The sequence below is a fragment of the Mixophyes fleayi genome, chromosome 7 (assembly GCF_038048845.1).
Source record: "Mixophyes fleayi isolate aMixFle1 chromosome 7, aMixFle1.hap1, whole genome shotgun sequence".
Classification (NCBI taxonomy): domain Eukaryota; kingdom Metazoa; phylum Chordata; class Amphibia; order Anura; family Limnodynastidae; genus Mixophyes; species Mixophyes fleayi.
In genome coordinates, this window is record NC_134408.1 from 68,773,311 (window position 1) to 68,796,368 (window position 23,058).

At 41.8% G+C, this 23,058-nt stretch overlaps 1 protein-coding gene and 1 pseudogene across 1 annotated transcript in view; both read left to right on the top strand.

Moving 5' to 3' along the window:
• RFTN2 (raftlin family member 2) overlaps positions 1-23,058 on the top strand; it is a 239,736-nt gene that overhangs the window by 128,004 nt on the left and 88,674 nt on the right. The window contains exons 5-6 of the mRNA XM_075179952.1: positions 2,683-2,886; positions 16,920-17,041. Of these exons, the coding sequence (XP_075036053.1) occupies positions 2,683-2,886; positions 16,920-17,041 (326 nt within the window). The remainder of the gene's footprint in view (positions 1-2,682; positions 2,887-16,919; positions 17,042-23,058) is intronic.
• Positions 13,461-13,578, top strand: LOC142098717 (5S ribosomal RNA; annotated as a pseudogene).

Sequence of the window (23,058 nt, forward strand, 5' to 3'; positions counted from 1 at the left end):
TACAGTAAAATGTCCAAGGCGAACCTTGAGATACTGTGCCAAAGAAAGAAGCTAGAAATTATTTAAACAGCGACAAGGAGCAAAATGAAAAAGGCGCTGAGAACCTGAGGATGCGCAGTATGGGTAAGCAGTTGAGGAAGCTGACAGTGACCTGGAGGAGACGTTAACTTCACACCTATAGGTAACTGCAGTAACATTCCACAACACAGCACCTGTTTCCAGCAACAGTCACCCCCCACAGAGTGAACCAGTGATACAAGTTCAACAGCGTGATCAGGGTAACTTTTCTGTACTAATGCAGCAGCTGGGGTCCCTAGGAGATAAAACAACTGAGGCGGAGCGGTTGCTTATCATCCAGTCGTGGGGCAATCGGTGGGCACCTCCTCCTGCAGCAGCCCGTGAACTGTCATCTGCTGCGTCCAGATTGGGATCTCTTCACTTTACCAAATTTGATGACACTGTTAGAGATATTGATGGATGTTTGCAGGTGTTTTAAATGTCTTGTAGCCTCCATGACCTGCCCAAACAGGAGTGGGTGAAGTATCTGATTTCCATGCTACAGGGTCGTGCAGTGGAAGCTTATCACAGAGTGGCCCCAGAGGACTGTGCGGATTACAACGTGGTAAAACGGCCCTCCTTAAGCGCTATGTTATTACCCCGGAGACCTATCGGCAGAAGTTTTGGGACTTGGCTAAGAGCACCCATATCAGCCATGAGGAATTTGCCAACCAGTTGCGGCAATTGGCAATGAGATGGAATAATGGATCTAAAGTGAAGTCCTGGGAGGAATTAGTGGACTTAATTTTCAGAAAACAGTTTCACCGCCGGTGCGCACCGGAGGTGAAGGAGTGGTTATTGGACCGTAGCCCAGCAACCCTGGAAAAAGTGGCCCAGCTGGCGGATCAGTATGTGGCAGTGAGGCCACACTGACAGAAGCGCCAGGCTAACAGCCAACCCCAAAGGACTGAACAAACAGGGGGACACCCCTCTTCTACTCACCCCCAAAAGCAAGTACCTAACCCTTCGGGTACCACACACCAGCCACCAACCCCCCCCTTTCCTTGGAAATTATCAGAGACCATCGGAGCCCAGGAGGGAGAGGAAGTGCTACAACTGTGGGAAAACCGATCATTTGAGAATGGACTGTTCCACAGCCACAGCACCCCAGGCTTGTGCCCCTAATCCATTTCCTGGGGCCCTGCTGACTTGGTTAACTGGCAAAGGTGAGCCATTAGAGACGTTTCCACCTCTGCCAACCCAATGGAATGTGGCGTGTCTGAAGGCGACTCAGCGGAGAGAGTCACCTGTGTGTCCAAAAGATCCCCACAAAAAAATTGTGGAGGAACCTGCAGCCGCTCCAAGTGAGACCCCTGCAGGGTGAAGGACTGAGAGACTCAGGGGCCTCAATTACTGTTGTTAGTCCCCATCTTATTGATCCTGCTGCAGTATTGCAGGATCGCACTGCCAAAGTTAAAGTGGCAGATGGACTGGAGAAAGAAGTGCCTGTAGCAAGGATGTATCTGGACTGGGGAGATAGCCAGGAGTTGCAAGATGTTACCGTTATGGAATGCCTCCCAACTGATGTGATTTTGGGCAACGATGTTGGGGGTGGAATTGTGACTGCATTCTCAACTCTATTAGCCGGAGCCAATCTGCTAAGCTACAGTCTGCAGGATCTACCTGCACAACCCAGCCCAGAGGAAAAGACCACAGCTGCTAGAAAACAACCATCATAAGCAACCACAGCTTCAGCCAGCCCTGAGGAAAAGACCACATCTGCTATTTCTTCAGGAAACAGCTAGCCCTTTGCCTCTGGAAATACTACGTCCCCTAGCAATGCAGAGGATGTTGTCTCTTGCCAACCTGATCTCTCAAAAATTTTGGAGTCTCTCGGACATTCGGGGAGAGTAGGAAACTAGGTGTTGCTTATAAAACAATGCAAGTAAAGGTCATTGATGTAATATTTATGTGAATTATAATAGTAGTATTTAATACATGTGAATTATTGTAGAGTCAGTAAATGTCATACTGTATATTTACTGCCTTCAATTGTTTTTCTTACTGACAGGAGTGGCAGAAAAAGAAAAAAAGAAGAGTCCGCTCAGGGAATGTGACTCCTCCTTAGGCTTCTATTACAATACTATATTGGCAGGCAGGGCTAGTGGATTTTGGTGAGCCAGGTAAGAGTGGCATTTGGGCGCCGTGCTTACCCTGCTGCCATGCGAACCCCCCTGTGCCGAAAAAATATGTTTTTTGGCACAGGTGACGTGCCTCCTTAGAACACAAATCCACATTCTGAATAGAGCAGGTATCGGAAAAGGCATGGGGGTAAAGGCATGCGCAGTTGGAGCTCCTCTGCAAACATGCACTCTCCAGCAGGGAGGTACTGGAGATCCCAGCACTGGCCTGGCTGACAGGTATACAATTTATTGTCTGTCAGTAAATTTACTGAATTCCTTGACCCCTGTACAGAAATTATGCATTTTCGCCAATAGTTGTTCTTAGGATATGTGGTAGAAGATGAAATGGAGTACAGTTATAAAATTATGAACAAAATCTTGCTGAGGAAGGACCCCTTTTGTGACAGTTATTTGATATAGAGATTGCCTCAATGCTAAAGGAATCTGTAATATGAATTAAATGGCTCATAATAATTATGATTTGTTTCCTCTTTTTCACTAGGTAAAACATTATATGCTGTATTTAACGTGACGGAGAATGATCTAACTTGCTGTAAATATATTGAAGGCAACCTCTTAATGAAAGTCTCTCGAAAAGGCACAACCATCAGTGCGCTTGAAGCCGACTGGCTGGAACTGACAACATATTATTACAAGCAAGGGTTCTCTTTAATTGATTCTTTTGTGCATTGGGAAATTCTGAAAGGTAAGTGTGTTCGTTTAGATTGCCCAAATGCAAATAAAAAGGTTAGATCATCTTTAATATTTTCTTAAACTTGGGGGTCTATTTAACAAAGGAAAAAAAGCCCTTAATCCTGTGAAAAATACCCCCAACTCCCTATTTAAGAAAGCCCTCTGGCCAGTGAGGACTAACGTTGGGTTTTGCTGGTGATAGCCTGTGCTGGGGGCCTCTGTGGAATCCTATTTTACAGCAGCGGTGCAAGTACTACCGCTATCCTTCTATAGCTATCGCCAGCTCAAGATGGCAATAGCATATGCTACCCACAGGAAAAAAGTTTTATTATTTACATTTTTTTCTTCAGTAAATCTAATCATTATTTATTTTTCTATGTATTTACTTTTTTTAACTGTATTATTTTAATTTTTGTGAAATAGCCCAACTTTGTTAAATAGATCCTTATTTTGTTCATAGTTTGCAAAAAAAATCTTGCTTGCTACCTATATAGCATGGATAAATACACTTGCACTGAGACTATTTCATACTAGTCTACCTTTGAAAAATCATTTCAGGGAGATTGCGCAAGTTACACAAAGGGGCCATGTACTGCTCCACCAAGGGGTAATTCTTGCTCCACTAATTGGTATATCTAGTGGGGACCAAGGGTATACAGTACTTACAGTACTGTGCACAGGATGTCACCAGAGGAGATTTCTATATGAGTGGCATACCTGCAAGAGGCTGTATATTGTAGCAGGGCTGAAGGGAAGATAGCAAAATTACATTAAATTGGTGACATCCAGGAGGTTAGCCTCCCTTCCCAGGAGTCTGGGAGGTTTCCCAATATTCCAGTAGACTCCCAGGCACTGGATGAGCAATAGATATCTGCACTGATTATGAAGCCAGAGCTGTCACAAATACAAATTGGGAAAAAAAGCAGGCATGTCCTGTATTAAATAATACTGCCATTCTTTTGAGAACACTGCTTGAATTTGGAAAAACGTTATAAGTTCCACGGTATCAGGATGGGTTCAGTAGGTTAGGGTTTGCTGTCTTGTTAGTAGGTTATAGAGAATGTTGAGTATGTTTCATTAGGATGTAAGTGTTTCTTGCAATGGCTTTTAAGTTAGTGTGTAACCATGTTTGAAGTGTGCTTGCTAAAGATATACGCAGATGTCTCTAATGCACAATATAGCAGCCATAAATGCTTAACAAACTGCCCTCCAGCTGCAAAAAATGCCTAGAACTTAGAGCTCTCCCAACAATAGCTTTAGAAATACAGCCTTCCCTAGGACTTCAGCAGCAGTTACTAATCACAATTTGATGATTAATTCAGGGGTGGGAAGAGTATGATGGCATGAATGGCATCATCACGCTGGGTTTCACCCATATTTCCTCACTATGTCCCAGCATCAGGCAGATTGACAGACTCTCTCGGAAATACAAGAGATCACCCGCTGTTTCAGGAGTCTCCCAGACATTTTGGATGTATGGACTATTTTGATTATTGCAATTAATTTCTATACTCGAACATAGGGGAGAGATTAACTGTGACAGGATGGACCGCCTATGCCACCCTGTCTGTTGTTGCGAGGAACCGGCTGGGCTTACTTTGCCACCCTTCTCTTTCATTATCCAAAAAGCGCCCTCTTGCTGCAGTAGGAGGGGCTTACACGAGCTGCCACCACTGGGCTCCTACACCGGCACCCAGAACTGGGTTTCTTCTGCGTAACTGACGCTGCTAGCGTGTCTCCTTGCTGGTGTACCCGGACTGGTAGTCCTGACCTCTTACTATGGATCAGGGATGCTGTGGATGGATCCCCCTGGCCTATCACACTAACCAGGGTCGCAGGTAGCAGGCAGGCGATGGTACTAAAAGCGCTTGGGTCCAAACCGCAGACACAGCCGGAGAACGGATTAGATTTTAGGGTCTAATCTGTAGATCACAGGAAAACAGCAATATTGAAGATGATTCCAAGCAGGTCTATGATGTAAGATGGTTTATTTGCTCACGCAATCTGGTGGAAGGTCCCAGTGTGATCAGGTCAGATGACAATTCAGAAGAACACTAACATGCTCACAGAGCTCCTCTTTTATACAGTTCAGAAATAGTCTATTTTTAGAAATAGGATATACTCTATTGACACAAACATGGATTTACATACATTTCAAGGCTAACAAAATTTACACTTATCTATGAAATTCACTCTGGCAAAGGCCACACAGTAACGACCCCCTGATGAGGTCTTTGGCCAGAGCAGGCATGACACTTCATCACAAACCTTCGTTAGCACTTTCTGCTGTCAGACTTCCTTGCACATGTCCTAATTGCAGGTTTCCACAAGCAACCTTACAAATCCTAAACAAAGACACTTCCATACTAAATACATCCCAATACACACAAGACCTCCATCCACAAAGGCCTATTGTATCAGATATATGCATCAGAAATAAGGCATATCCTTTAGCAGGGTTAAACAGAGACAAATTTCTTCCCTGGTCTCAGAAGTAACGACTTCCTATCTTACACTAGACAAGAATAAGTGCAAATGCAATTACATAAATAAGTGCCCTGAGCTATTCGCTTTAAATACATTTTTACCCAAAGTTATTTAATAGTGATCCAGTCACATTCCTCCCCCCCCTTGTCCATGCGGTAACCAGGGTGCCATGTACTGCTCCCAGTCCATACTGTGACGCATCAGTTTGCACAATAAAGTCCTTGTCATAATTAGGCGCCAACAGTACTGGAGCACGAACTTCCTTTAATGACTGAAATGCCAGCTCACAAGCGGGTGTCCAGTCAACTACTTTGGGGAGTATATTCTTAGTGAGATCTTTCAGGGGCTTGGCTACAGTACTAAAGTCTGGGACAGATCGTCTGTAGTACCCTGCAGTCGTTAAGCATGTTAGTACATGTAACTGGGTCGTGGGCTGGGGCCAGGCTTGGATTGTCTCTACCTTAGCTGGTTCTGACCTAACTCTTCCTCCCCCCAAACAATCACCCAGGTACTGTACTTCTGACATCCCCATCTGGTACTTCTCTGCCCTAACAGTCAAACATGCCCACCCCATCTTTCCTAACACCAGCCCAATTTGCTCTAGATTATCTTCCCAAATCTTACTAAAATTGGAAATGTCCTCTAGGTAACCCTGCACTCTGCCTAACGCATCTACAGAAGCGCTAATACAGGGCAAGGGGTAGGTGTCAGGCATGGGCACAGACAGGGGACCTACTATATCCACAGCCACTTGCTGAAAAGGTTCCCCAATTATTGACAAGGACCTGAGGGGAGCACGAACACTGGGATGCTGACACACATCACAGGACTTACAGTAGGCCAGGTTGTCATCAGACACTCCAGGCCAGAAAAAGTTCTGTGTCAGGCGCTTCAGTGTTTGGTCTCTGCCCTGGTGTCCCTCCATAATGATTTCATAAGCAACTGCCATTAGTTGCGCACAAAAGCCCCGTGGTTCCACCAGTTGAACTTGTTCCCAGACTGGTCTATCCCCATCTACCTTCCTAGCTACACGGTACAACAACCCTTTACGCCAGGTCACACTCGCTACCTCCATCACTGGAAGGCTTCCGCCAGCCTGGCGCCTCATACCTTCCAGTGAGGGATCAGAGAGCTGCGCTGCCCTGAACTCTTCCCTGCAGCCCTCACTATCGTCTAAGTCAGGATACGCTGCAGGGGGGTCTATACTGGGGTGACTAGGGTCAGTCAAAGTGGGGTCAGTCAAAGAGGGGTCACTGTGTTCAGCTGTACTCACCGCTGGAGCTGGCATACCTCTAGGGACAGGAGCATCACCGGGCACCCGCATAAGATCAGGTTGGCAAGAGACAACATCCTCTGCGTAGCTAGGGGACGTAGTCTTTCCAGAGGCAAAGGGCTGACTGTTTCCTGAAGAAATAGCATATGTGGTCTTTTCCTCTGGGCTGGCTGAAACAGTGGTTGCAGGTGATGGCTGTGTTGTAGCAGCTGTGATCTTTTCCTCTGGGCTGGACTGTGCAGGTGTAGATCCTGAAGACTGTAGCTTAGCAGCTTGGCTCCGGGTAGGAGAGTTCAGAAATGTGGTCACAATTCCACCCCCAACATTGTTGCCCAAAATCACATCAGTTGGGAGGACATCCACAACGGCAACATCTCGCAACTCCTGGCCATCTCCACAGTCCAGATACAGTCTTGCTACAGGCACTTCTTTTCCCAGTCCATCTGCCAAAGTAACCTTGGCAGTGTGATCCTGCAATACTGCAGCAGGATCAATAAGATGAGGACTCACAACAGTAATTGAGGCCCCTGAATCTCTCAGTCCTTCACCCTGCAGGGGTCCCACTTGGACCGGCTGCAGGTTTCTCCACATATTTTTGGGGGGTCTTTTGAACCCACAGGTGACTCTCTCCGCTGAGTCACCTTCAGACACGCCACACTCCATTGGGCTGGCAGGGGTGGAAACAGTCTCTAATGGCTCACCTTCACCAGTTAAGCAAGTAAGCCAGGCCTCCGGACTCGGATTAGGGGCACGAGTCTGGGGTGCTGGGGCTGTGGGACAGTCCATCCTTAAATGACCGATTTTCCCACAGCTGTAGCACTTCTTCTCCAGTCTGGGCCACGGTGGTCTCTGATAACTCCCAAGGACAGGATGGGACAGTGGCTGCCGAATGGTACCCGAAGGGTTAGGTACTTGCTTTTAGGGGTGAGTAGTAGAGGGGTGTCTCCCTGATTGTACAGTCCTTTGGGGTTGGCTGTTAACCTGGCGCTTCTGCCAGTGTGGCCTCACTGCCACATGTGGGGCCCACCGATTTCACCACAACTTGATGATAAGCAACCGCTCCGCCTCAGTTGCTTTGTCTCCCATTGACTCCAGCTGCTGCATTAGTACAGAAAGGCTACCCTCCTCATGCTGTTGAACTTGCATCACTGGATCACTCTGTGGGAGAGGATTGTTGCTGAAAACAGGTGCTGTGTTCTGGGATGTTACTGCATATACCTCTGGGTGTGAAGTTAATGTCTCCTCCAGGTCACTGTCAGCTTCCTCATCTGCTGACCCATACTGCGCATCCCAGACTCTCAGCGCCTTTTTCATTTCACTCCTTGTTGCTGTGTAAGAAATTTCCAACTTCTTTGCTTGGCACAGTATATCCAGGTCCTCCCTGGACACTTTACTGTACTTTGCCATCCTGTGCGTTCTCCTGGCTGCAGTTATTCCTCTCCTGAAGAACTCAGCTCTCCTGGTTTATCCCGCCGCTTGCCACCAGAAATTTGTGACAGGATGAACCGCCTATGCCACCCTGTCTGTTGTTGCGAGGAACCGGCTGGGCTTACTTTGCCACCCTTCCCTTTCGTTATCCAAAAAGCGCCTTCTTGCTGCAGTAGGAGGGGCTTACACGAGCTGCCACCACTGGGCTCCTACACCGGCACCCAGAACTGGGTTTCTTCTGCGTAACTGACGCTGCTAGCGTGTCTCCTTGCTGGTGTACCCGGACTGGTAGTCCTGACCTCTTACTATGGATCAGGGATGCTGTGGATGGATCCCCCTGGCCTATCACACTAACCAGGGTCGCAGGTAGCAGGCAGGCGATGGTACTAAAAGCGCTTGGGTCCAAACCGCAGACACAGCCGGAGAACGGATTAGATTTTAGGGTCTAATCTGTAGATCACAGGAAAACAGCAATATTGAAGATGATTCCAAGCAGGTCTATGATGTAAGATGGTTTATTTGCTCACGCAATCTGGTGGAAGGTCCCAGTGTGATCAGGTCAGATGACAATTCAGAAGAACACTAACATGCTCACAGAGCTCCTCTTTTATACAGTTCAGAAATAGTCTATTTTTAGAAACAGGATATACTCTATTGACACAAACATGGATTTACATACGTTTCAAGGCTAACAAAATTTACATTTATCTATGAAATTCACTCTGGCAAAGGCCACACAGTAACGACCCCCTGATGAGGTTTTTGGCCAGAGCAGGCATGACACTTCATCACAAACCTTCGTTAACACTTTCTGCTGTCAGACTTCCTTGCACATGTCCTAATTGCAGGTTTCCACAAGCAACCTTACAAATTCTAAACAAAGACACTTCCATACTAAATACATCCCAATACACACAAGACCTCCATCCACAAAGGCCTAACGTATCAGATATATGCATCAGAAATAAGGCATATCCTTTAGCAAGGTTAAATAAACAGAGACAAATTTCTTCCCTGGTCTCAGAAATAACGACTTGGATAAACAAGAATAAGTGCAAATGCAATTACATAAATAAGTGCCCTGCGCTATTCGCTTTAAATAAATTTTTACCCAAAGTTATTTAATAGTGATCCATTCACATTTACATATAAAGTGTTAACAGTTTTGTCACACCAGATAAGAAGTCAAAGTCAATACAATATGATAGCATATTTATGTAAGCCCTACAACACAATGTAGAGGTTTACATTTTAAATAATAGTTTTTAAGTGCATTGTCAACACTCGGGAACCACCAACAGATTAAACACCATACCTATTGTAGCATTTAAAACCATCAAGTGCACTGAAAGTCCAGGACAACAGCCTAACAAGTTTCAAGACACAACAAGCGCTTAATCATGAGACCATAGTTTTGGCCTTTCTGTGGTCTTAATTCTTTTAAATAGCGTGTTTTAATTATCGATGATGTTTAAATTATTTCACCCTCCTCAATCCAAGCAAACCACACCATGATCTGCACAAACCATTGCCATTTTGGACAATGCCATGATTATTCCAGGTAAACCCAAACCCTCTTTTGATGCCAAAAATCAGGACTGTCTTGGGAATTTTGCAGGTTTAGATTAACCACTTCACTTAGGCTGGGTATACACTACAGAAAATTTCTCCCAATGCGATATTGTTAACGATTTTACCAACGACTGAAAGTCCTAATCAGCATGCAAATTCATGTGTACACACTATGGGCCTGATTCATTAGGGCATGCATTCTGAGCGCACCTCGCGTTCAGTATTCTATGCATGTATTTAGGCTTTGTGTACTCACAAATTCAACAGATCTCAAGATAAGTACACTGTTGAATTCGGGTGTAGGTCTGCTGTGCTCTGCTACACAAGATGCTGCAGGATAAATCTAATTCCTATGTGGATCATAAATTCTCAAAAGAGCGCACAGGAAAATACAAAAATCACAGAATTAATGTCACATGGTAATAATAAACGCATTAATGATAAAACAGTTAAACAAAAAAAAGGGTTTGTTTGTTTTTTTCATTCCATGAAATTTATTTACTAGAATGTTGTCAATCTCTGCTGAACATAAAAATAAATTTTACATTTGCTCGGGATTGCAAACTCAGGTTACAGCATGCATACAAGACTGTCTTGATTACTGATCAGGACTTAGACAAACCCTTTAGCTGGAGCAAAAAATACAGCAAAGAAAAACCCTAACTTTGACTTGTGTAAGGGCTTGATCTGGACGTGGCTGCATGTGATCGAGTATGGAACACCCTTATTGAACATTGACTATAGCAAATCGCCCCTTCCTCGAACAGTTCACTTCCCGAAATCGTAGGCTGCTGTAAGTGTCAATATAAAACAGAAATAACTAGGCGCTCATTGACTATAGATACCTATTTGTTAAAAAAAAATAAAAAAAAAAAAATATGGTAATATCCTGTGTGCAAATGGCAAATAAATAACAATTTGTTACATTCCAATTTTACAGACATAGGTTAAAAACTACCTGCATGTCACTAATATCAAAATGATCAAAACAACATTAATAAAATCGGCACAATGAATACCAGTGAGTAAAACCCATAGGCGTTATGCACAATAAAATCAACAGATGTAATACAGTAGAATAATGATAGCCTCCAGCCAATATGTCAACGGGGTAATATTGTAACAGATTCCGGAACAATAGCAGATATAAAATTGATGAAGAAACAAACAAATGTCCTTGTTGAGGTACAAGTCTATGTGGTGTTAATACCTCTGATATGAGTCCTTACGGGTTGGTGAGAAAAATGAAAAATCAAAGTCCAGTCATTTGTCCATAAAGATGGTATGATAATACTATGAACTCAGATACTTGCTGTTATGGCCCCTCACACTGGCCGCGCGGCGGGGCGGAAATGATCGCTGTAGGTCCCGATGAAGGAGAGCTGTGCAGACGTAGCTGTTGTAAGGAATCCCCCGTAGTGGATGTCGGAGTGACGTTATGTGAAGTGGGCGTCTTAATTTGAGTAATCCTATTCTCACATCACATGAAACTAGTGTATTAAACAAAGGCTTGAAATTTGCCCCATCTAACAAAATGAATAAATTTGAAACATTCCTAGATATCCACAAATATGTGAGAAAATTAACCTTAAAAAGATACTTCTCCAAGACTCCCGTAGAAGCATCAGTTAGACAGAGCTCGGATCCATACAAACACACACATCTAAAACCCCCCTCTCACTTCTATCCCAAACAATCCAAGAGCAAAGAAATCACTACATTTGAGACCCTAGTTCTATCAGATCTTGACAAATCAAATACCACCAAAAATTCCTATTCAAGGATGAACCTCACCGATGAGGAGTATAAAGCTTTGAGAGATCTACAGGAACTGGATGAGATAATAATTAAACCAGCAGATAAGGGGGAGGCATCGTACTACTCAATCGGTCAGATTATTTAGCTGAGCTGGACCGCCTACTATCTGACACAGACACCTATCAACAGTTAGACTCTGACCCTACTTCACAATTCTCTAGCACCCTCAAAGACATTCTACATGAAGGCCTCGACAAAGGCATAATCAACCTCAATGAATTTAATTACATTCACAATAAACATCCCACTATCCCTGTAATTTATTATTTTCCAAAAATCCATAAACACCTGACCAGCCCACCGGGGAGGCCCATCATATCAGGGATCGGCTCTATTACATCAAATCTATCCCACTACATAGACATGTACCTGCAGCCGTATGTGAAAAAACAAGCAGCCTATTTGCAAGACACGACCCATGTTCTACAACTTCTTGAGGACATAAATTGGAAACCCAACTATTGGCTAATTACATGCGATGTTTCATCTTTGTATACCATCATTAAACACTCAATAGGACTAGAAAGCATTAGGTTATTTTTAGAATCCGATACTAGTATCATGCCACAACAGGTCGATTTTATTGTTTCAACCATTGAGTTCATCTTAACTCATAACTATTTTTGGTATGAGGGTGGATTTTACCTACAACAACAAGGAACTGCCATGGGTACCAGGTTTGCACCCAGTTATGCGAATCTGTACATGAGTTTTTGGGAAGACAGATTCATTTGGTCCCAGCATGACTGGAGTGCGAACCTGGTACTGTGGAAACGCTATCATGAAAATATTTTAATCATTTGGGAAGGATCCGAATCCACTCTACTTCAATTTCTTACATACATTAACAGTAATGAGTATGGCTTAATATTTACAGCCCATCATAGCCAACTATCTATACAATTCTTAGACTTAGAGATCTTTATTAAAGATAACAAGATTATGACAAAAAGATATCACATGCTGGTTGATGTCAACAGTTTCATTTTATCTGACAGTAACCACCACCCCAACTGGTTACATAGTATCCCATTGAGCCAATTTACTTGCGTAAGGCGCAATTGTACACAGGTAGAGGATTACATTGTACAAGGACAGGAAATGCAGGAGCAATTTCTCGAGAAAAAATACGATCCTGATCTAGTTAGTCGAGCTTTCAGTCAACTTAAAAACACTGATAGGAATCAGCTGCTCAAATACAAAAAGAATACTATAGACACAAAACAAATAGGACCCTCCAATACAGACAAGGTCTTTTTTGTTTCCAACTATTCACAAGACTCAGATTGATTAACACGTATCATTAAAAAACATTGGTACATCCTAATGGAGGATGATGTACTTGGATCCATACTTGTGGACAAACCCCAGATTGTGTTTAGAAAAGCCCCAGATTTTAAATGCACATTAACGTCCAGCTATGTTCCTACTATTAGCTCTACGAGCGCTAATAACTGGCTACAAAACAAGAAAAAGGGCTTCTATTACTGTGGACAATGTTCGAATTGCACTAAACTGAGATGTAGGAGTACCAGACCGATTACTGAATATCGGTCCATGAATACTGGGCAAACATTCAAAATTCATGAATTTATTACAATGTCGTATACTTATTGCAATGTAAGTGTGGCAAACAATATGTGGGTAGAACCATTAGGCAGTTAAAGGTCCGTATAAGGGAACATCTTAGGAACATCAACATTGGCTTTGAACACCACCATGTTTCTAAACACTTTAAAGACACGCATCAGTGTGATTATGATGGTGTAGGGTTTATATGGATCAAGAAAATCAAAAACAACTGGAGAGGGGGTAACCCTTTAAAACAACTAAACAAAGAAGAAATGAGGGCTATTTACCATCTCGAAACATTAGCCCCATTAGGTCTGTATATAGAATTCGATTTATCCTTTTAATACATAAGCATGATTATATGATGGTGGCACGAATATATTCCATTATAGTTATTGGCGCCTCGTACAGACCACTCTAGGAGGTGAGTATAGTGCACCTAAAGTCATACCTCTCTGGTTATGCCCAATCTCGTCTGATCTTGGAAGCGAAGCAGAGAGGGCCAGGTAAGTAGCAGGATAGGGGACTACCTGCGAATACCTGGTACTATATGTCCTATGTCTACCACCGGGGGTTATGGTCCTTGAGCGACCAATACAGGAACATGACTATACTATACATGTGCCTTATTGGCCCAACCTTTGATGTTGGCTTCATAATCCACATAGTGGATACACAATACAGACTCATCTGTGTTTATTTCTTTTTTAATCTGATTTATATTTTTATTCCATACTTATTTAATGCATTAATATATATTGTCAATAATGCTGTTAATTGCTTAAATAGTAGGACATCATGTCTCAACCCCAGATTAAATTTTCTTTTTATGATGGTTCCTTCCATCTACCATTGATATATATGTCAACAACTACACTACACTATTTAGATCTATGTATTGTATCTCAGTATATGTGTATATTTGTGTATTCACGTTGGTCATCTTGTGTATACCATCCCCAATTGCATTTACATTGATGGACCTTATATTTATCCTTTTAACTACTAACTTACCATTATAATAATAGATACTCATAAGGGTCATGATCCTTTATGTTTATTTAACTGTATCCAATTAATACCATGTGTAGCAAGTAACTATGGGAAGCTTTATTATCCACAACCTATATAGTTATACATATATGTTTTTGCATCAGCTCTTAGTCATCACGCTGATATGTAATGTAGCTTCTATCCACCTTTTATTACTATACAGGCTGTATCAGGATTATTGCCATTTTTTTGTATATCGACACTATAATATGAACCTCCAGCCGACATTCACATATGGACAATCCTTTCCGGGTAACCAATCGCCTTCTCCTGTGATTTATTTAAACCACTTATCACGGACACTCAAAAAACCCTTGAAAAAGTCCAGATAGGACGAAACACGTTAAATGGGACACGCCCACTTCAGGTAACGTCACTCCAACATCCACTACGGGGGATTCCTTACAACAGCTACGTCTGCACAGCTCTCCTTCATCGGGACCTACAGCGATCATTTCCGCCCCGCTACGCGGCCAGTGTGAGGGGCCATAACAGCAAGTATCTGAGTTCATAGTATTATCATACCATCTTTATGGACAAATGACTGGACTTTAATTTTTCATTTTTCTCACCAACCCGTAAGGACTCATATCGGAGGTATTAACACCACATAGACTTGTACCTCAACAAGGACATTTGTTTGTTTCTTCATCAATTTTATATCTGCTATTGTTCCGGAATCCGTTACAATATTACCCCTTTGACATATTGGCTGGAGGCTATCATTATTCTACTGTATTACATCTGTTGATTTTATTGTGCATAACGCCTATGGGTTAAACTCACTGGTATTCATTATGCTGATTTTATTAATGTTGTTTTGATCATTTTGATATTAGTGACATGCAGGTAGTTTTTAACCTATGTCTGTAAAATTGGAATGTAATAAATTGTTATTTATTTGCCATTTGCACACAGGATATTACCATATTTATTTATTTATTTTTTTAACAAATAGGTATCTATAGTCAATGAGCGCCTAGTTATTTCTGTTTTATATTTTCCTTGTTGATTGAGGGAGGGATACCCTCAACTGGTGCAGCTCTTGCAGTACATCTTAGAGAGCGCGATCCTTTCAAACCATATGCTGTAAGTGTCTATTGCGCTCATAAGCACATGGAACAGGAGTGTGTTCACGGCTATACATGCTGGTTCTGGGCATGCGCAAAGTGAATTTGCATACGATACGCTCAAAATTGCCAGATATGTGCCTTAATGAATCAGGCCCTGTATGTGTATTGAGAGGATCCAGGCACAATGAGTCTACACCCAGGGGAACCAGAATGCTATATTTCAATCATTGAACACTGTTCCAAAATACACTTTGCAATTTCTTTCCCATTAATCACAGCACAAGTGTGATCTCATCTAGGAGACGTTTTAATCCTAATTAAAAATATGTGTTAAAATCAACTAATGATTCAGGTGATTGGGGCAGGTAACTGTTGAATCACTGCTTTAATGCCCAGCTCAGGAAGGGTTAACCCTGTCACTGCTGTATGCCTATGGATATGTATGTACACCAGGAACCCAACAGACCTTTTCTAGACCCTGTACTTCCATATACCCCACCCTGTGCCAGCTCAGTCAGGACTTCCACAAGATCGGCAGGGGCCAATAATTTATCCAGGTGCTAGACGCCATATCTCTCTGATACCCCCAACAAAGCGGATGAGAGAGGGCAGACATGGACACCTTGTTCCATTGTTGGACATACAATAGGCTTTGAAATGATAATTGTTCTTCGTTGTAAGCTACTCACTACTGTGATATCTGGCGAACCAGTCATTTATCATCTGATTAGCCTGATAAAAGGCTGAAAACACAGTAGTGTGTACCCTGCCTAATTGTGCATCAAGACTTAAATAGACTCCTATCAACCATTTATAATCCTCATCTTCCATGTAAAGATCGTTTTCACCGGCGATGGGCCTTTTTTTTTCCATTTCTCCTAATCTATCCAGGGGTTAACAGCAACTACAGCACTGCTATCACAAAGGAAAGGTCAGGAGAGGAGAGGTAGATTTGGGTGTCATGAACATAGAAGTGGTACTGAACACCGAACGAGTTGATTAGTTCTCCAAGGAAGAAGGTGTACAACAAGAGAAGTAGAGGACTGAGTCTTGAGGGAGCATAAAGGTTAGATGGAGAGGAGTGGAGGAAGAGCTAGTGAGGTAGATATGTTGTCATGATTGGTATATCTATTAGCCCCTGTTTTTGTTTAATTTCATGACCTTTTGTTTTACTTAATTACTGTGTATGGAGTTATGTTTTTTAATTCCAAGTTCAGTTGGAGTGCAGAGCTCTATTAATCAAGGATCGGGTATGATTTTCAATCTCCTGATTCTTTATTTTATTTTAATTTAAAAGCAAAATTTAGCATTTTTAATAACTACAGGTTTCAAATATCATCATAATCTAAACAGACCAGTTATTCCTAACATTGCTTCTTTAGTAATACTGTAGTGTATTTCAGCAATTCACAAAAAACTGAAAATGTTTGGGCACTTTAACAGTTAAATAGACAGGCATTAAAATAGGAATTAACACTCACTGTAACAAGGAAATCAGAAAATAAATCACTATCAACATTCCACCCTACTCTTCCTTCCTGCAAAGATCCTCCTTGCTGTAATGAGTATTATACTTTTCAGTTACCAAAGAAATTGTTTACCAGACTCTTTGGAGCAGTGAAGTTGGTCTAGCTGCTCTGTGGTTATAGTTTACAAATCTGATAAGGGATTTTGACCTTTTAACAATTTTATGTTCATACTTTTTTGTTTTTCACATATTAAGGTAAAAGATAAACAGCATAATTAAATATAATTATTTTTTTTCTGAAGGAGAACAGTCACCAAAATCATTGGACGGATTATTCATCTATGAGGATGATGGTTCTCGAGTTACAGTTTCAAAGAACAGAGGAAATGATGCTATAATAGTAGAACAATGGACTGCATTTGAGGTGACAATTCAAATTTTTTTCATGCTCATATAAAAAAATAAAAACAAATCTTCGCCCTGTTCTAACATAAACACTGTTTAAAAAAGGCCATTAGGTTCAGTCAATAACAAGGTCTGGATCCCAGGTTAAACCCAAGACATTAGGTACTCATGACACCTAAACATTTATCACTGTAGTCCACTTTTCTATATATACAGTACCATCCCTTATTTCTACAATGAATTTGTCAGACTGTCCACATGCCTGCACCTTGAACTCTTTGCTATGATTAAATAAATGGGTCAGTTTCCTTTATCCTTGTGTAATGCACTACATTTTGCCTATGATGCACATAATATTTGGGTTTCAGCACCTATTGTAATAACTTGTAATATCTGTGTGTCCCATCTTTTGATGTGAGCATTTGCAAACCTGAGAAACAATTTAAACAAATGCTCAAAATGAATTCACAGATATACACAGATAAGCACAGGGGAGCAGGGGCAAAAGCAAGATTTCTAGAGAGGGTTTCCATATATGTGCTTCTGGAAAAAAAATATAAAATTAACCCCTCTAATGCTCATTGCCAACCTATTTGTCAGTATTATTCCCACACTCTTTGCCCTCTGTCATGCATATTATTACCAACATCATTGCCCTCTCATGCCTCTCACTGGCACCCACATTGAACCCTCTCCCATACTTTTCATTGATCCCTCTTATGATTTACTAGCCCCTCCCCATACATATACACTTACCAAGCCACTTGGCTGAGCACTCTCCTATGCTGCTCAGAGTTGAAGTATAAACATATCGTCTCGGAGTATGTTTGATTGACGCTCTAGAGTACAGGTCCATGAGCACGGCATTCTGAGGTGTCAATCTGACTGTCAGTATTATGATCATAAGCAGCTTCCTGGTGCTGATCAAAATGACACTGCTTGATGTCTTCTCAAAGTGCTTAGACTGTGCTTCGAGTAAACTGCGCTGCAACCAGATTAACCCCCTGCATGAGGCTAATCTAGAGTGAAACCTTGCTGTAAACGGGGCAGGGGCATAAGTAGAACTTTATGGATCATTCAGCAACATTTTGAAGCAAATTACTACTTTTCATGGACTACAAGAGTCCCAAAATTTCTATATAGGGACACCTGTACGATTGCCATTTCTCCTCTTCACTCTCCTTGCTTATGCTCACTATGGCAGTTGACGTCACACAAAAATCATAGTGCATCCACACACACACTTTATACCAACCATGTGGTCATATACATCCATATATATTTCCAATGGACTTGTCTTTGCTTTTAGCATTGTAGTACAAGTGAGAAGGATGCTTCCATACCCTCATTCTGCACAGATCATCATCTCACACTCCCCCTCTAATGTCTCCATTTACTACCTTTAATCTTCTAAATGTTAACTCTCACAAGATTGGCCCTCTCTACCTCCTATCTCCTCATTTTCTTTGTTATAGTTGTGTCTTCTTTTGTAGTTGCTTTCTATATAGTCTTTTATATTGAATTTTACTGATCGTCATCAGCAGCAGCTCTTCATATATCGCTACTAATTCCGCAGCTGTACAGAAAACTCATTCACATCAGTCCCTGCCCCATTGGAGCTTTCAATCTAAATTCCTTAATGTACACACACAGACAGAGAGAGACTAAGGTCAATTCAATAATCAGCCAATTAACCTACTTGTAAACCCACAGAAACAAGGGTATAACATACATTGTTTCCCTTGTCCATTACTTATCTGTATTTTTTTCTGTTTATTTTTTGTTGATTGTGCATAGCTGCGGATTCTGTGGCAACATATAAATAAATTAAAATGATGATGTGCAAAATCCTGTGTGCATGATGATTTCATCAGTCGTATATATAATGGATACCACAACCATTCAGAAGTACTATTTCTGTTTTTGTCCTGCACTTCACATTACGAACCTTCCCCCTTTCATATTCAATGGAAGCCTCCCCATTGTATCAGCAGTCATTTGGAAGTTCCAATTTAGGAAGAATTTTGTGAGGGAGAACAGTGTAATGTGTAACACATCACCAGACGGTTTCATAATGAGATTCCCACAATTCAGAAAAAGTAGTGATTTCCTGGAGTCTTGAGAGACTATGAGGAATGAGTGGTAGAGTATTGTATTGTACTGAAGGGGTTTTGCGGTTTCCTGGTCACACACTACTGCGTTTTTAGTAATTGAAAATGGCGACCGCGTTATTTCCACTTTAAAGTGGCAATATAAGCTGTCATGTAAGGTAAGTGTTACTGTTAGAGTTGGGCATCGGGTTAGGGATCGGGTTAGGGTTAGGCATCGCCAGCCGGAATTGCTGCTTTAAAAAATTCTAATATGACGGTTGCCATTTTCAAAATGCAGTGCCGTTATTACTTTTGATCGGGATCTTTGAGAACACAGTTGGATAGTTCTCTTGTCATTAACGAGGTAAGTCTGGATTTTTTTATTGTCGGTGCAGTCACGTTCGGGCATATTTTGTCTATGAACTCTTTGTCGGTGTTATCAGCTCCGATAATTAGTACCCCCAACTCACATGCTAATATGACACAGGCTAATGCCATGCACTCCAAAATACCCACATGGTACTGTCATGCATCACCAATTAGTACTACAGAAAAAAAACCTAGATAACCAAATTATTAGATAATACACCTGTCCACTTTATGTTTTTTGTCTGAAACATATAGTAGAGAAGCTACCTGTAGCTGTAGAACAGTGTAAGGATATAATTTGAGGTGTTAAAGGACAGCCCACTAGGATGTACACTAGCAAATTATTTATGATCAGCTACTTTTCCTAAAAGCAGCCCCAGGGAGTAGACAGGAAACTCCAGACTAATTTTTCTTATGTGTAGCTGGAGTCACGGGTAAAGCTACAGGGGTCACTAGTTATTCAGCAGCAGCTCTTCCTTATTACATGCACATACAAACTCATGGGAATGAAAAGAAAAGGCTTTTACATGGAGCATGGGAGGCGAGCCCCCTGTAACGGGAATTTCTGAGTAACAGGAAACCCCCCTAAGTGCATGCCTGGGAAGTGTGCTTTTCTTCAATGCATCTAAATGTCTCTTATATGGAACAGCAGCACCTCCTGCAGCTGCAAAGTGGGTGGGAAGACACTATAGAAAAATTAAACCTTTATCTCCTTCCACTCAACATCTCTAACCATATTCAAGCTCCTTCCTACCCAGTCTTCCAGCTGCAATTTAGTCTTCAATGCCTCTTCTCTCCCTCTTGATAGTTGATAGTACAGCTCTAACTTTTTGGGGGTATGTGACAGGATGGGCCGCTTATGCCACCGCTTATGCCACCCTGTCTGTTCTTGCTGGGAACCAGCTGGGCTTACTTTGCCACAGTTCCCTTTCATTATCCCAAATGCGCCCTCTTGCCGCAGTAGGAGGGGCTTACAAAGGCTGCCACCACTGGACTCCTATATCGGCATCCAGAACTGGGTTTCTTCTGATGCTGCGAGTGTATCCCGTTACTGGTGTACCTGGGCTGATACTCCTGACCTCTTACTATGGATCAGGGATGCTGTGGATGGATCCCCCCTGGCCTATCACACTGACCAGAGCTGCAGGGTAGCAAGCAGAGTGGAAGTATGAAGAGCTGGGTCCAACCTCAAAAAGAGCCGGAGAATGGACTAGATTCAGGGTCTGATCTGCAGGTCACAGAAATACAGCAATATTGAAGATATTTCAAAGCAGGTCTTTGAAGCAAGATGTTTTATTTACTCTCACACTGGTTGGAGGTACCAACTCTGTGATGTCCTGCATCTTGTTTATAGACGCAGGAATTCTAGCACCACATCTTTAATTAAACCTTCCTGTCTTCAAGTGAACCCTCAAACATCAAAAGATCCAATCAACATGAATCCTTTCTTTAGACAGTCGCAGAATACACATTCCCAAAGACAGGTACAACCCTAAACAAAGCATTTCCTTACACCAAGATATGCAAAAGGTTTTCAAAACAAAGGCTTATTGTATCAGATATATACATCAGAAATAAGGCATTTCCTCTAGGAAGGTTAAAACAGAAAAACAAATTTTCTACCCTAGTCTCCGAAATAACGATTTCCTTTCTCAATATACACAGTCAAAGTGCATTGGCAACTACATAAATAAGCGCACTGTGCTATTTCCTTTAAATAAATTGAAACCAGAAGTTATTTATCAGTCATCCGGTCACAGGGTATATTTACTATTCAGTGGTTCTGTAGAACCAACGATGCCCGGCGCATTTTTTAAAACCGCAATTATATTAAAGACAAAACCCCCAGTCTGATAAAAGTACCGTTTCAAGAAAATGATTTCAAAGCACCAGGAATCTGTGGTTCTATGGAACCGCCGCATAGTAAATATTTTTTCTTTATTAAACCTGCTCAACCTAGGCCTTATGTAACCCACACACAACTCTCTTCATACCTTCAACCTACATGCCACACAGTCCTAAGTTCCTCCCTTTGTTTCAAGGTCTTCCCATTGTAACTTCATCAGGACTACCTCTGATGAAATCATCTATGTATGATGAAATGCGTCAGGCCTCATTAAGGATCATCAGGCACGTTAGATACCTCTGCTCAATATACTTCAACCTTTATATCTGCTCCGGAGTAAACATTGTACTGATTTTCTCATTCATTCTAAGAGATGAGAACGCGGGACCGCACTGCGAGTTTGTAAGTAGGAGAAACTACCAACACCCTCGGACAATCTACTCACATGCTGGGTCCGAATAACATTAGAACTCTCACTGTTCACACAAGCACCAGTCTATTGAAAGGTTTCATGGAGTGAGAACTGCAGCGTCGCCGGTAACTACAGCCTAACGGCAGATCAGACATTTTAGCCGGATTATTCATGCTGGACAAGTGCCTTTCTAATACCAACGGAGGTAACCTACGGTATTTAATCATCTATTTGCATTGTTATCAATTGCTTATTATACCAGGTTTTTAATGATTTTTATTTATCCATGAATTAACATCCCGTGGTATGCTGCTTTATTTGTGGATAATTTTAACGTACTAATCACTTTAGTATTCTGAGAACTGAATATCCATACTATTTGTTTGGACTGATATAGGGGGCACATTTAACAAATGACGGTATTGCACTATCGTGCACTTACCGTGAAAATAGGTGAAGGAAGTCTGCAATTGATATTTAAGACAGCTCCGTTCGACTGTTCAATCTTCAAAACCACTAATTTTCGCTGCAGTTCGTTTTTTCTAACAGTCACCATTCAACAGAATGGTGACTGCTCCCGGCCGCAATCTAACAAGTCCCGAAAAAACATTTTTTTCGGGAACTTGTCATGTTAATGTACGCCAGCTGCAGCTGGCGTACATGAGGAAATCTAATGCTGTCAGCTCTGCTCCGGAGAGCAGAGCTGGACAGCGCATGTGTGGAGGGATCACATGATCCCTCCCTGTCACTCACAGCTCTCTCTCTGCAACGATAGTTGCAGAGACAGAGAGGGGATCTGTGTACTGGACATGCGCACTTGAAGAGTGAGGAGAAGACCCGGAGACAGCGCTTCCGAAGAGGCAGGTAAGTATGTTTTTTTTTATCACTGAAACAGCAGTTTTTCGGAACTGCTGTTTCATTGCACGGCTGTACATAAATGTGAGAAGTAGTTCAATCCTTATCATTGCGATAAGGATTGAAAACTACTTTTCACTTTATGTGAATAATGATAAATGTGCCCCATATTCTCCCACGAGTGGATCATCCAACTCAATGATTAATACGAGGATTGCTAGATAATTATATATCTTGCCTATAGAGATATATTTTATCACAACTGAACAAGTTTGAAGCTTTAAAGCTTATTATTTGCCTATTGCGATCTAGAGCAGAAGTATTATTAGTATCAGTGCACTGATTATTTTAACATTGTTGTATTTTGTTGCTTTTAATTGATTGTAGTGTAATAAATGTGATTATTTTTTCATTATTGTGGATTCAATCACCAATTAAGTTCTATTGACATAGACTACTATCGC